Genomic DNA, 14,935 nt, shown 5'->3' with positions numbered 1-14,935 from the left:
ATTATTCTCATCCGTGTCCAAGTGACGAATCGCGTTGCTGATGCTTTCGGGTGCTGCATTCTCTAAAATTAACGTTTAGCGCTTATCGCGCGCACATCAGTTACATTTCACCGAGCGGCGATTGTTTTCGATTTCGTGTGTTTTGTTTTGGTGATTCATAGTGTTGTTTTTGCACAAGGTTCTAATGTTCGATTTTTTTTCTCTGTTCCAAAGGTGGACCATACGCTGCATTCGGTGGACGTGATGCTTCCCGTGGTCTCGCCACGTTCAGCGTGTCCTGCAACGAGAAGGACTATGACGACCTAAGTGATCTCTCCCCGATGGAGATGGAATCGGTGCGGGAGTGGGAAATGCAATTCAAAGGTGGGTAGCGTTCAACCGTTCATGAAAGAATCTTATTTTGTGAACCACTTTTAGAAAAATACGTCTTCGTTGGCCGCCTGCTCAAGCCAGGCGAGGAACCGACCAGCTACTCCGATGAGGAAGAGGAAACACCTAACGACACCTCGACTCCCTCGGCAACGGAATCTGCATCTGCGCCAGCCGCTACTGCTACCATTACTACCGCTCCGGCACCACGATCGCCGAAAAAGGAAAGCAAATCGAGCAGCGAAGCGACAACGGCGGCGGCGGCGGCTGTCGCCCCGTCTAAGGTGGAGGAAATTAAACCCGACGGTGAGGCCAAGGGTAAGGACGAGGAGTGACGCCTCAATAGTGACAGCGACAGCGACAGCAGAGTAGTATCCTTAAGAAGTGAAGTTGACGGAGTCGATGTCGATGAGAGACTCAGTAGATCGGGTAGGAATAACAGCAGCAACAATCCAGACACTGCGGGAGAAACGATGGCCTATACAACAAACACTACTGATATTGGCGATGGTGGTGGCGGCGAGTTCGACAACGGCCGCGCGCCATTCGATCAGCATAGCATTTGCAATATGTTTGGATTTTAACGTAAATTAATTTGGTGGTGGCGAAGGTTTATACTTAAATTTTATACTGATGATTATGATGGGAAAACGTTGTCGGGTTCACGCGTATCGCTGGACAGGGAAGCATCTACGTTCACACAAATTTTCAAAGCGAAACCAGTAGCGCACCGGCGGTTGTTGTGGTTGTCAATTGGCCACGAATATCGATCAATTTATTGTCGTTTTTGTTGTTTGTTACGTGTAAACTGCCGACTCATCACAAGAGCATGCTTGGAGGTTTCTACACTGAGCTCTCGACGGAGGAAGCGCTTCGGTCGAAGCAGGCTTTGATGACGCTGCTGCTTTCCTCCCACAGCGGGCATATTGTGTGGTTGCTATCCAAAATTTGCATACATGTATGTGTTTCAAATCGTGTTACAATTCGTGTGTGATTATTCTGCAAATAATACAAATTCGTTCGTTCAATTCGGGCTAATCCGTCCACGCACTGACCAAAAATTTGTGTTCGCTTCTTTGCCCTAGCGTCATTCCTTCAGCCCTTCGCATTCAAACATAAATCTACCATCTACATCAGCTATACTGATTGTTTTATTTTAAATCATTAATTCGTATGTGTAATAATCGCGAAAGCCTAAGAAATCATTGTCTATTTCTTGACGTAGGATTACGTTTTTCAGTAATGGTGTCGAATCAGAAAACAGGGCGCGTTTTTATGAAATAGTTTTCACGTCGATAACTATTTTTGCTGCGACTATACTTTGATGATGTGCATATGAATTGAACCGGAAATTCTCCGTCTTTTGAACATTTTTTTATTGTTCCGTCTTTTAATCAATATTTTCAGTATGAAAAGAAAAAAATAATGCTTTTTATTATTTTCAACACATTGTTTTCGGCGGATTGACGGATTGTGGGATTGTGGTCCTATTTTACATAATATGAAAATGTCCTGTTGTACCATGCGATTTATTGAAAACCCCATGCCTTAAAATAGAAATGATGTACACTGAAATTTTCTGGTTATTTTGATCGTTTTATTACAACTGTTCAACACAAAAAGGGAAGAAGTATTTTTGAACAGTGAATTACAAGTTACAGTGAGTCCAATTGATTCAGAGGAATACAGGAGGCAAAATTTATCGTGACAGTGGTAAATTTTGATGATACTGCGTTGGGTCACATTGAAAAATGGAAGTCTAGTCTAGAAAGAGCACAACAGTATAAATGGATTGTATTCAAGTCCATTCTTGAATTATCAGAGATTCGAAATAGCATTAGTATAGAACTTCCTGTTCAGACAGTTGAAAATATTTTGTTTGATGAGTGGATAATGATTAAATTAATTATAATTGATGAGATCAAAACTCCGGGTCTGTTACCAATCGTTGGGAGTAAATTTTCAGAATTTACGAACGAATTTCTAGAGTTTAAGGAACTCGTGATCATATTTTGTGTCTGCCTGGCTATACCGTACCGATTACTGTTTTTTTTTTCTCTACGGAGTGGACAACATCTGTATTAGATTATTAGATGTAGACAACGGAAAAGTCGGAAGATAATTGCCAAACAGACCTTTGATCTGGAATATAACAAGTTTTATGATAAAAAATTTCTAAAAATCATGATCTTCTTCGCCAAATCTCCAAATCTTATCTAAATCTTTCTTCACTCGAAAGAACAAATTCGCATCAAATAATTTTTGATTATTTGGTTTTATTCCAGGCGTTATTCACTCAATAACATTTCCCAAAATGTACTGGATGTGCAACTTAATTCGTTCCGTTTTCACAAGATGACTCAAAGTGATATAAATATTTGTAGGCGACAGCTGTATTTGATGAATCGGGAAGTGTCAACATCTGTCAACCAAATATTGTTTACAAGTCTTGGAGTTTTGCACAAGTTAAATTTTTACTGCGTTGAACCGAAAAAGTTTGAAGACGATTAATTAGAGACATTACTCGATCAGGATTCGTACCAAACGTAAACAGAGCTTGCAGAATCATCAGGAGTAACTCGATAAGCTATTTCTGAACGATTTACAGCCGCCGGATACATCCAAATTGTATTCTATACGAAATGGAAGCCAGAGATGTCGAACGGAGATTTTGCGTGTCCGAAATGTTACTCGAAGCCATTTTGCGTCGAATCGTTACCGGGTCGAAAAATCGTATGTAAAGTCCGGCCAACCCAGAACATCAATGCCGATGCCGAATATCCACGGTGCCAAATAAATGTTCTGCATTTGGTGGGACCGAAAGGGTGTTATCCACTATGAGCTGCTAAAAACTTTTTACAGAAAACTATCAATCCTCACTCCCGACATTCTTCCAAAAATGAAAGTAACAATGACGAACCAACCAAAAATGTGTTGAAAATCACTATAATAGAGAAAAAAAAACCTGTTTCTTGCACGAATATTGCTCGCCAGCAACAGATTAGGTTTTGATTTTACAGATTAGGCTAATACGACTATCGTTAATTAAGTTAGCTTTGATTTTTCGTTTCTTCGTTCTATTTTCATATTTTCAGCATTAAATGAGAAACGAAAAAGCATTTTCGTTTGACTTCAGAGAGAGAGAGAGAAAAGAGAGAGAGAGAGAGAGAGAGAGAGAGAGAGAGAGAGAGAGAGAGAGAGAGAGAGAGAGAGAGAGAGAGAGAGAGAGAGAGAGAGAGAAAGAGAGACTACTCATTTTACGCAAATATCGAGACTGCTAAAGATTGTGAGGCGAAAAATTCGATCAACACTTTAGTAAAATAGAAACTGAAAATGGCCAGGACGAGCACAATATTTATAATGCTTTCACATATTAATAATGCTTTTCACTGTCCGACTACATCCGGCATCAACCGCTGACCAATCTTTACTTCGATGGACTTTCATGCACATTTATAGATTTTTGTGATCTCAATAGTTTTTTCAAAGCAGTTTTGAGTTATATAAAAGTCGGGTCAAAAAGAAATAAACATCACTTTTTAACATTCGCAAGCGATTATCATTACTCTCAACCGGAAAAGAGGTATTAACGCTCAAATCCTTGCATCCCAAAGGTAATGCTCTTGTTTTCAAAATTTTAAACTAACACTCCCGTACAGGTGCAGATATACAGCAAACATTCGCTAACTGGGCGAAAAGGGAAGACCAGTTATTGACATTTGCGTTTTAACTGGTCCGGCATGTTAAACGTCAAATAAAATCGAGGGGAACTTCAATGAATTGTTTGATTCACGTTGATAATGAAATTGGATAAACAAAAGGATTCCATTGAAAGTTTCGCATTGAGTGTGACAACAGATATGAAATATAATTTGAGGACATTATTTTTCTGTAATTCAATCAATGTTTTTGTCATGCGAAAATAATGTCAATTTTCATAACATTTCAAGTTTCATTCGAATTCCCCTCACATCAAATCTTCCATTTGAATATGGCGTCGATTGTTTACGAAATTCTGCTTTTTAACTGGTCCAAGGACCAGTTAACGTTCGCCCAGTTAAAACGCAGACCAGTTAAAACAGGACCAGTTAGCGAACGATTACTGTACAGAAGCATTCCAGACGGCATGAAAATCGACGCAAAAATTGCATCACTGTGTTCGATACATATCTTCCATTGTTCCTTTGTATCGAGCGAAACATTCGTCTCTAGCCTTGAAAAAGACCAATTTAGAAAACTAAACTCTCGGCCTTAGAAATAAGCCATTCAGAGGATCTCGCTGCCGTCTGGTCGCTATATAGATGATCTAGTGAATCCTGAGTGCTGTGAAATCGCGAATAGCTTGTTTGTACCCGATAAATTGAAAACGGGCAGAGCTTAAATGGCACTATAGCCCTTAGAACGAACTCTCCATTTGCTATTTCTGTTTCACAATACCGTGTCCTGTTTTCTGATTTGATACCATTCCTGAAAGACGTTGTCTAAGTTAAAAAAAAGGTAATGATTTCTTAGGTTTTCTTATTGTTACACATACAAAAAAGTTGAAAAAAAAGTAACCAGAAGAGCCGGCCGGACCAAATGCCGCCCGCAGGCCACTGGTTGAATAAAGCTGATCTACATCATCCAAGTTGATCCAATCATAAAAGCAAAGATCGAATGCTAAACCAACCGTGTCTCTCCCACGTCAATTGTCAGCTCGACCAAAACAACATTTCTTAAGGATCGGCTGTACTTAGAAGAGCCTATATTTTCGAGTTTATGCTGCTGCTGCTGCTGCTGATGCAGCGCACAGCACTACGAAACTTGTCAATCTTCAACCGAGACTCCCCTTTACCAATGAAAAAAAAAAAACAACACAGGTTTAACTATAACCGCAACCGCTTGAGGCTTAACATTGTTCGGACCGCTTCCGGTGTGCAACAGCGTGAAGCCGTCTCTCCGAACAATTTCAAGCCATCGGTGACCGACTGACTGACCGAACGCACCATCCAGCGTTGACAATTCCATTCCTCCAGAGAAGAGTCTATTACAAAAAAAACGTCAGTACTTACACACGCAAACAGTCTTGGCACATACACACACACATATAAACAGATTAGCTATAAACTACTTCTACTACTACTGCTACCAGTCTAAAATACAAGCAGTACAAGCATAAATATATACGGTTAAGGTGTCTTTGTATTGATATATTACTGGATGGAAAACAAAAACTAACGCTGAGAATATAAGAAACACACAAACAAAACAAAACAAAAAAAAACATAAAAAAATGCTATACAAACATTAAAAATTAAAATTTTTCCAAGCGCATGATAGTCGGGGGTAAAACCGAGAAGCTAAAGATGATTACTATTTACAAACTCAAATTTTGCAAATGAGAAAAATAATGGAAAAACAACAGTCAAATGTGCGTGTCGTGATGCGCGCGTAGTTTACAAAGCGAGGTTCCTCGTCACTCTATTGGACAGAAGCTGTGTGTAAACGCACGATTAAATGGTTTGTTCCGTTCTTTAAATTGAAACATATTTCGGCTTAGTGTTTTTTTTGTTCGTAAAAACCGTGTTCGGTTTTCGTTGTTACACACACACATACACAGATACATATGATTCCAAAATGATAATTAGTTTAGGGGGTTGTCAAATGATGAACAGCTATAATGAATAACTACTATATAAATTACACACAACATACATGCATGGTGTACATCTGTGGAAAAGATGACGATTATGAAGAAACAAAATCAAAGGGGAATTTTTTGTGGCTTATAAAGTAGATAAGTTTTAAGGGTGTAATTAAAAGTTTTTTTTTAAAAACATGTTTATACTTTAGGCAGCGATCGTTTATTTTATAAAAAAAAACCAGAAGTAAACTTCGAACAAATCGCGGATACATTGAAAACAAACGGATGCAAAATTTACAGAGAAAACAATGTTAACTAATGGGTAGTGTTCTTCTTAATTGTGTCTGAAACTATTCGAACAATCAAACCAGGGCTTCGGCACTCGTGGAGTAACAAGATGTCGTCTCCGTTCAACTCGGTTCAAGTCGCCTTTGATCTGTTGGGCACGCTGTGTTTCCTGTTTCTGGTCCCGGAAAATATCAGGAATTATCCAAACGCACTAAGTGGCATGTTTTGATTAGTCCAATTTGTGCTCCTCAAATGGTTCCCACCTAAAGTACCAAGCAAAACATTGAATCGTAAGCTCCTCGCATTGTGATTCTACCGCCATTCAAATTTGGCCAAATTAAAACTCGTTGCTTCCGGAAAACAGGAAGCAACGAGTTTTAATTTGGTTGCCATCCAATGAACAACCGTCACCCATCGCTTTCGTGTAAACGATTCAGCACATAGTGATGAAATTGCCGGAGGCTGCTTTCAGCTTATCTAGGAGAGTGCAGTGTAAACTGATTTTTGTTTGCTTGGAGAAAGCTCGTGTGAATTTGGGAGTGTTTCTGAGCTTATATGTGGTTGGTGATTCGATTCCTATCGATCATGAAATTTCTACGAACTCGTGGCGGAAGCAATGGTTAGAAGTGGCTTCGTTGGAGATGTAATTTTGCTAATAGGTACCGAAAAACAACTCGGATATGCGATAAGTTATTTCAATAGACAACCCTTCGTTTAGGTCTACTTCTCACCGGTTATGTCCTCAAAATTACTCACCCGTATTTTTTAGTAGGACTACGTCTTTCATTTCTATACCGGGGTGTAAAATCAAAGTTTCGAAAACGAAAGCGTTACGCCGGAGACCGAGATTTTGAGTGTTAATAGCTCCTAAACAACTGAACGAAATGGTATGATAAACACTTCATTCGAAAGATAAAATGTCTACGCGTTCTATACTTGTTACTTTCTGATCCAAAAACTTGTTTCAAAGGTCTTAAATTTGCTTTCAAAACATGCTATTGTAATCACCAATCGGTATATAAGCGAGCACCGCTCGGAAATCCACTCAGTTCTAATTGAACAGCGATTGGAGCATGTTGTCGCTGTTGTGGTGAAGCTCTTCATTTATCATGAAAGCGCGGATGAACGGTGTCACCAAGAGCCTGTTTGTGCACCTTAGGCCAGAAGGGAATCCATCAGGAGGAGAGTGATGCCGCAAACGGTTCCTTGGGAAGATCTCGAAGCAGCCGCTACACACACACACACGCGCGAAATCCTTCCCGTTTGGATGCCATTCAGCATCGAGAAAGATCCGGAAAATAATCTGCCAGTTCCTCTGGGAATTTAAAATTACATTCATGTGAAAGAGTTTATTTTAATGTTTTCTATCCATGTAACACTGTGACCAAATACATTCGGTTTTGTGATTTTTCAATAAATCGCAATTAACAGGATAGCTTCTGAAGATTATTCTTCCCCATCAGTAGGATTTTCCGTATCCAATATTGGATGCATAAAACCTTGTGCCTCCAACGTAACGCTCTCGTTTTCGAAGTTCTCCAAATATTCATTCATTCAGAATGAATTCAGATTCAACTTCAAACAAATGATCTCTAAATCAACGATAGTCCTACGTCACCCTTGCGGTTATACCATAGATATAACCCACTTCCTGTTTTTTTGCATAAATGTATTTATTTCATATTATTTTTTTCATAGTTCTTAACATATTAAGTGATCAGCTATTGCTAAGCATCTTGAGTCTAGATAAAAATTGCATGAAAAAAAAAGTTTTGTATGATTGGATTTTTTGACGTAGGATTACGTCTTTGAAAGTTTTAAAAGTTGCATTGAGTCATATAGCGTCGTGATACGTTAGGTTTGAAGCGAAAATGGAAATGGCTTGAATAAACACTCAGAAAGTAAATATTATAAAAGAAAATTATTTCAATATCCAATATATATTACAGTCAACCCTCCTATAACGCGGTGAGTGCGTACCGCGTTATATGGAAACCGCGCCATAAGAAACTCGGATTTAACATACAAACCAGACTAATTCGTAGCGCGTTGTATGGAAACCATCTACCGTGTTGTATGGAAACCGCGCTATAAGAAACTCAGAATGAGTACAAATCACATTATCCGTACCGCGTAGTATGGAGACCAATAAGAGATCATAAAAGGAAATGATACAAAAAATAACCGCAATAAGCGTCTCTTTTTCCATAGATCTGCCTTGAGCTCACCGAGTAGTTTGATAGGTTTGGCAATGACAGTTAATTTTACAGCACATCTTAATTTGCGAATATCCTCCAAGCCGGAGCTTGCCTGAAACTGATGTTGTAAACGGCTAAGAGATAAAATTGAATGTTTATATAAATATATCCAGTTAAAATTATGCATTGGGTGCACGAAAGAAACTGATGGGACGATGTTGAACGGAAACCGTGCTATAAGAGTACCGCATTATAGGAGGGCTGTCGCAATTTCATCTTCGCGTTATAGGAGGGTTGACTTTGTATTTTTTTTTATAGTAAAGTAACATGTTTTTACTAATGAGAAAAATTGATAATTGTGTTGGCTAATTCATAATTATCTTTCATTACATTGTTGCGTCCACAGGGCGACCTTCATCATATTTCATCCCACTCCGGCATTTTTTATCGTGATACGCACCATCCAACGACTAGTTACCATTCCTTCTGTCATCATCACTCGGTTGGAAACACTGGTGGAGTGAACAACCAATACCCAACAACCAAACAAAACGGCCCTTTTCAGGGCCATCAAATCATTATCAAAAAGTTTAACGATGTGATTCTTCATACATATCCAAAACCAGCATGCAACATATACTGCCGTGATCTCGCAAAGTGACGCAAGCGCCAATGTTGACATTTTGCTTTTTATGTTATAGATCGATAAAGAATACCAAGTCCTTCCAAAGGAATGCATGGTTTTACAGAAATGTGAAAAAATGACCCTGTAAAAGCTTGAAAACGGAATGGCGTAAGCGCCATTTCCACTGTGATGTGGCGCAAGCGCCATTTCCCTTATGATGTGACGTAATTTGATTGTTATGCGATGTGATAATGAGCATAATGAGAGTCACATGCCTTCTTTCTTGTAAGAAACACTTTTCCGAAAAGTTCGTCATGCCAAACATTTTAATCAAAAACAGTCGATCCCCGTGCAGTGCTACATTTATGACAGCAATTTTGTTTTAGAACTACCAATCATTTACTTAGAAGCTCTGTTTAAAAGTCTCGTCAAATATTTAAATTCATAAAATCAAACTCATCTTGAGAGAGAAAAAAAATATCCTAGATTGAAGTGTATTGTTGTCCTCACATATTGTACATAACGATTGTAATTAAATAGTTAAAACTCATAAATTGTTGATTATAAGGATTTCCCAATAGTGTCCTTTATCTTCAGGAATCAAAGGACAAAGCTTCTTGACGATGTTTACTTACTTCATCTGCTCAATTTCTCTTTCGGATGAATTGAAGCTGAGTGTTGATTCAATCTAAACTGAATCTAAATTCTCCATTGAAAGGCATCTTATAACAAAACTCAAAACATCCTCGCGTAAACTGTATTTGTTTTGCATCGGATAATTTCGGACGGCATTATCTTATTTAACACGGATGTTTTCGATTGCATTTTAGATTAGATAAATTCCGTGCTGTCCATAATTGCTACGTTAGGCTGCTCCACGCAGGCTAAAAAGTCGGAAAATGTGTAGAACTCTTCTCCCTGATGCTTCCACATGCTCCACTCAACGGTGGCATATTGGAAAAAATAATTGGAAACAGATTCTCGCATACTTTGAAGGATGAACGCCAATCGGATGTGGAAACAGCGATTAAAATTTGCTGTTTCCACAACAAACTGACGTTGGTAACATAGGTTAAATACAACTACATTTTTTTCCAGAAATCAAGCCGATGGCAATATTTTTCATCAATTGTACACAATATGTACAGATCGGATTTTCGTAATGTACGCGTATGCTGATTATACATGCAATTTTGCGAAAAGTCTCGTACTGAAAAATCTCCCCTCTGGCGCTTGCGTCAGTTTGTGAGAATACAGCAGTATAGGAATCCTACGTCGACTATGCGGTCGTGTCTCGGACACAACCCTCGTGTGCCTTTTGTATTTTGAATGTTGATCAATTGGTTTTTTATTATAAAAATAAACTACCCAAACTAACTTAATCTTAACCTAAACCTATTATCTAACTGTGCAAAAAACAAATTCCGGACAGTTTTATACTCGGAATATGAGCATCTCTCAAAATTTATGGATGCATCTCTGAAAGTTCTCATCTAAGGTATCACGGCAGACTCTTTTGTGAACCTCCGTTATTCTCGTCCAGGAGGGCCGGTTCGTAATGTTTTCCGAAAATTTATTTTGAATACGTTGGAGTGAAAGTATGTGTGTCCAGGCACATCGCTTCCAGGCAGGAATCGCATATTCAATTGCAGGATAAATGATGTGTGTATAGATGGCCATCTGATTCTCCAGGGAAAGTTTAGAGCTTCTGCCGTTTAGAGAATACACTGACTGGAGCAGAATATTACATTTTGTGATGATTTTCTCACCGTTAGACCTGAAAATCCGATGACCACTCCCACTTTTCCAATGTAGTCGACCCGAACCGAACCTTTGTGAGCCTTGATAAACCAAAGAAGACGTTTCTGTAGGCACTCTTCCCTATAATTTTTCGAGTCCATTGCATTGTTTGTGACGAGTACCTGGTTTACTGTCCACAGCTGCAAATCTCTTGCAAAATCAATAACTTTTTGGCAAGTTTATCAGCGAAAACGAATTTAAATTTGCCGGGGACATTTCAGGCCTGGGATCTTACCAAAATGCATCTTCACGTGTGATACGCCATCCATCGGCATGCATCTTTCGTACTTCGTCAAAACCTTGTTGTATAACTTTCGAGCGTGTCTTTTGACCAACGGAATTTGCTTCTGCGTCTTGTTTGGTTGCTTACAGTCACGGAAATTACGATAACCGTCTCGCATACGGATTCTGCGGATAGTAACTTTGGTTAGAGTTGTGTTTCTTGGTGATATCGTAGTCCGAGAATCCTGGGTTCACCTAAATTGTTCTCTATACCTTCAACCGTCCGAACACCGATTGTACATTCCCGGAAACGTTTCAGTACATCATACACGGTCGGCTACCTTCAGGTATTTGACGATTTTAGTCCACACCAGATTTTAATGTGGGTGCCCAAAATTAGATTTCATCTCTCGGCTTCCATTCTGCACAACTTTTTCAAAGCAACGCGAAATTCTCATCCCTCGAAAGATACAGGTTTTCCAAGCAATTTTCTGTCAAAATATTTCAGATAGGCCTACTACGACCGCTGCTATAAAATGCACAGTGTTTTCGGATTCTAATCGACTCGAACCTTAAATCATTTCTAGTGTTACTTATTTCTTGTATTCATAAGAAATGTTTTTTTTTTGTTATCAGAACTGAAATATAAATACAACATTTGAAAAAAGGCTGCATTTTAAGTGTACCCATAATTAACGATACGCTCTCTAGGATAGATACGTTTCGAAACGTTTTTTGGATTCATTGAAGGAATCGATAATGTCGTCAAAGAGAGGTAAGTAAGTACAGGGTGGGCCATTTAAAGTGGAAGCATCTGGCAACCCCATAACTTTTGACAGAGATGTCAGATTAACAAATGTCATACCGCGTTGGAAGCGTCATTTCAGTACAATTTTAACCATGGAACAAAAAAACAACGCGCTGAAATTGTTCAGCTGTACATTCAAAATAACTTTTCAATTGTGTCAACTAAACGTTCGTGGAAAAATAAAAATAAAGATAAAACATCGCCTGGAGACAACACTATACGTCGATTATATGCCAAATTTATATCGTCTGGTAGTGTTGGTAATGCCAGTCATGCCGATAAAGTCATCGGCCCGTACTTCTTTGAAAACGAAAATGGAGCAACGGTAACCGTGGATGGGGAGCGTTATCGGAAATTGATAACCGATTCGTTCGTGAAAATGAATTGGACAATTACTGGTTCCAACAGGACGGCGCTACATGCCATACAGCGACTGCCACGACCAAATTATTGCGCGAAATGTGCCCCGGAAGATTAATATCGAAAAACGGCGATTATGACTGGCCACCGAGATCACCTGATTTGACACCTCCTGACTTTTTTATGTGGATATTTAAATTCCAAGGTAAACCTTGGAATTTAAATAACCAAGGACCCTGGCTGCGCTGAAAGACAATATCCGACAAGAAATTGCTGCCATATCGGCCGAAACATTGGGCAAAGTGATGGAAAATGCCGAAAAAAGGGCACATTTTGCGGTCAAGGCCAGAGGCGGTCATTTACGAGATATCATAATCAAAAAGTAGTTGGAACAAATATCCTTGGACCAAAATAAATGAATTTCAAAAAAAAAATTAAAATTCCACTTCTTTACTTTGCTATTGCAAAAACAAATCCTTCCACTTTAAATGGCCCACCCTGTACTTCACATCTGTAAACAAACCCGAGTAAGCCTAGCCATCGTTTGCGTTTGGTTATGTTTGGTGTAACACTAGAGCAACATGTTGTAGCGAAATTTCAAATGTACTGTGGAGAAACTTTTTTGACGTAGAACTACGTCTTTGATTAAGGTAACAGATCACGTTTTTATGAAATAAAGTTAACGTCAATAACTATTTTTGCCGTGAACAAAGAAAAAAAGAAGAATAAGAACGAAGGGGAGTATTTGCTTAGACTCCTAGACCCTAGAGCATAAATATTGGACCTCGCTGTGGCAAACTTTCAGTATCGTCCAAGATACGAAGCAATGAATATCGCTTGTTTTCTCTTGTTTTGCGTCAACACTTGTCTTCGTTTCGGATTGAGCTGTAGACGCGACCGAATTACTTACTCGCTGATGTCTCTAGCATTGCAATTATTACATCAAACTGACGCCATTCCATTAAGGTTCTGAGCTACACGATTGTGTGAGAAATCATCAAGCTAGGATATCATCGACTCACCAAGAAAAAAGATGTTCAGGAATTTTGTGTGTGATTTGGATTCGAAAGGGTTTAAATTATGGATTAAAAGAAAGGGCTTCTGTTGAGAAGAGCGCGAAGCGGAGATAAGTGTGTGTATATTTAGTTGCGTTAAGTCATCGATACATGGCTTTGTGTGCGTATGCACGTGCTTCATAACCCGTATGTAAAAATTGCACATCTTGGTTACGCTGAAACCCCATTTGTATTTGCTCCCGTGTGCATTAGCCCTAATATTTTAATGCTATGATGAACGATTGTTTGGTGGTGCAAATTATGCAGTTATATAAACAAAGAGGGAGATAGCGGAAGAGGAGTATTTTCACTAGGGTATGAATAAAGGATCTCTGCTACGACAAATATTCAGACTTTTTCTTTATTCGAAGCAGTTAACATCGCTTGTTTTCCGTCGTCATAAGGGCTTCGTTGGTGCCTTTGACATTGCATCAATGCCTCAATGCATCGAACTGACGCTATGGTGAAGCAGGTGTTAAAGTTGTGCGCCACATAATTGTTTGAGCAATATCAAGCTAGACCATAGTGAATGTCGTGCTGGAATGTTGTGAGTTATTTGGGTTCACGTGCCAATCGCAAAACTGCCTTCAACAGATGGCATTTTTGCTAATCTTGACCATTATTAAGCAATGCATTTCTTAACGAAATAAATTCTATCTGTTAATCTTAATGATTTAGTCACCAAGAAAGTAAACGTCGTTCTAGAATTTTGTATGTGATTGAGTTTCGCTTGCCAGTAGCGAAACTTTCTCCACTAAGTATAACAGCTGCGCTTATCTCGAGCATGAGAACGTAAAGCAACTTTTTTTCGAGTCCAGCAATATTAACAGAAGCGTTCTTTTTGAGAATAGCTCAGAATGATGAGAAGTGTTTATATTCCTACTCACTCCAAGCCACCAATGTATGGCTCTGTATAAATGCTATGTTGAACGCTTGTGTGACGCTGGTTGGTTTACGTTGTATGAACGATGTCTAGAGGTGCGATTCTATTGAGACAATACTAAATAACATGTAGCGTGATATTTGATACTTATATTGTATTGTCAAGTATTGTCATTGTTGTTGTTTCCATGCGGTGCCGAAGATATATTGATGTAGTTATGATATGTGTAATAACGATGCTGGTGCAACAAGTATATAATCGTAGCCGAGTGTACGTCAATTGCGAAAAAGGCCACCGGAATAGCGTTCGAGGTAAGTTTTCAATGAATTGACATGAAACAAAGTACGATATGCGATCAGCTTGTGTATTGTCCTGCGAGGGCAAGAATTAATCATCAATCAATTATCGTCAACTGATTCTACAATTAAAAAAACATTTCAGAGCCATTCTACTAAACAGTTATTTCTAAAATTTCACAGCATTCTAAAATGATATTCGAAGTTATTAACAAGCGACTTGAATAAAAAAAATAGTGAGGTTCTATGTCAACAATGTAGGTGTGCTTTGGACACAACCTCTTATACATTTTTTTTGAAAAATATACAGGCAATTATTTTTCATTGCGTGCGCGTGTTTTTGAGTAGTTCGAACATGTTCAAGATCGTTGATAAGACGTTGAACAATTAAAAACTACTCGAATCGTG

The 14,935-nt window shown here is 38.8% G+C and overlaps 1 protein-coding gene across 1 annotated transcript in view; it reads left to right on the top strand.

The window, feature by feature from the left end:
- Positions 1 to 6,311, top strand: part of LOC129764390 (membrane-associated progesterone receptor component 1-like) — a 39,562-nt gene extending 33,251 nt beyond the window's left edge. Inside the window, exons 2-3 of the mRNA XM_055763419.1 lie at positions 214 to 363; positions 418 to 6,311. Of these exons, the coding sequence (XP_055619394.1) occupies positions 214 to 363; positions 418 to 704 (437 nt within the window). The 3' untranslated portion in view covers positions 705 to 6,311. The remainder of the gene's footprint in view (positions 1 to 213; positions 364 to 417) is intronic.
- The last annotated feature ends 8,624 nt before the right edge of the window (positions 6,312 to 14,935 follow it).

The sequence above is a fragment of the Toxorhynchites rutilus genome, chromosome 1 (assembly GCF_029784135.1).
Source record: "Toxorhynchites rutilus septentrionalis strain SRP chromosome 1, ASM2978413v1, whole genome shotgun sequence".
NCBI lineage: Eukaryota > Metazoa > Arthropoda > Insecta > Diptera > Culicidae > Toxorhynchites > Toxorhynchites rutilus.
The sequence above is the reverse complement of the archived record's forward strand: the minus strand, read 5'-3'. Positions and strand labels throughout refer to the sequence as shown.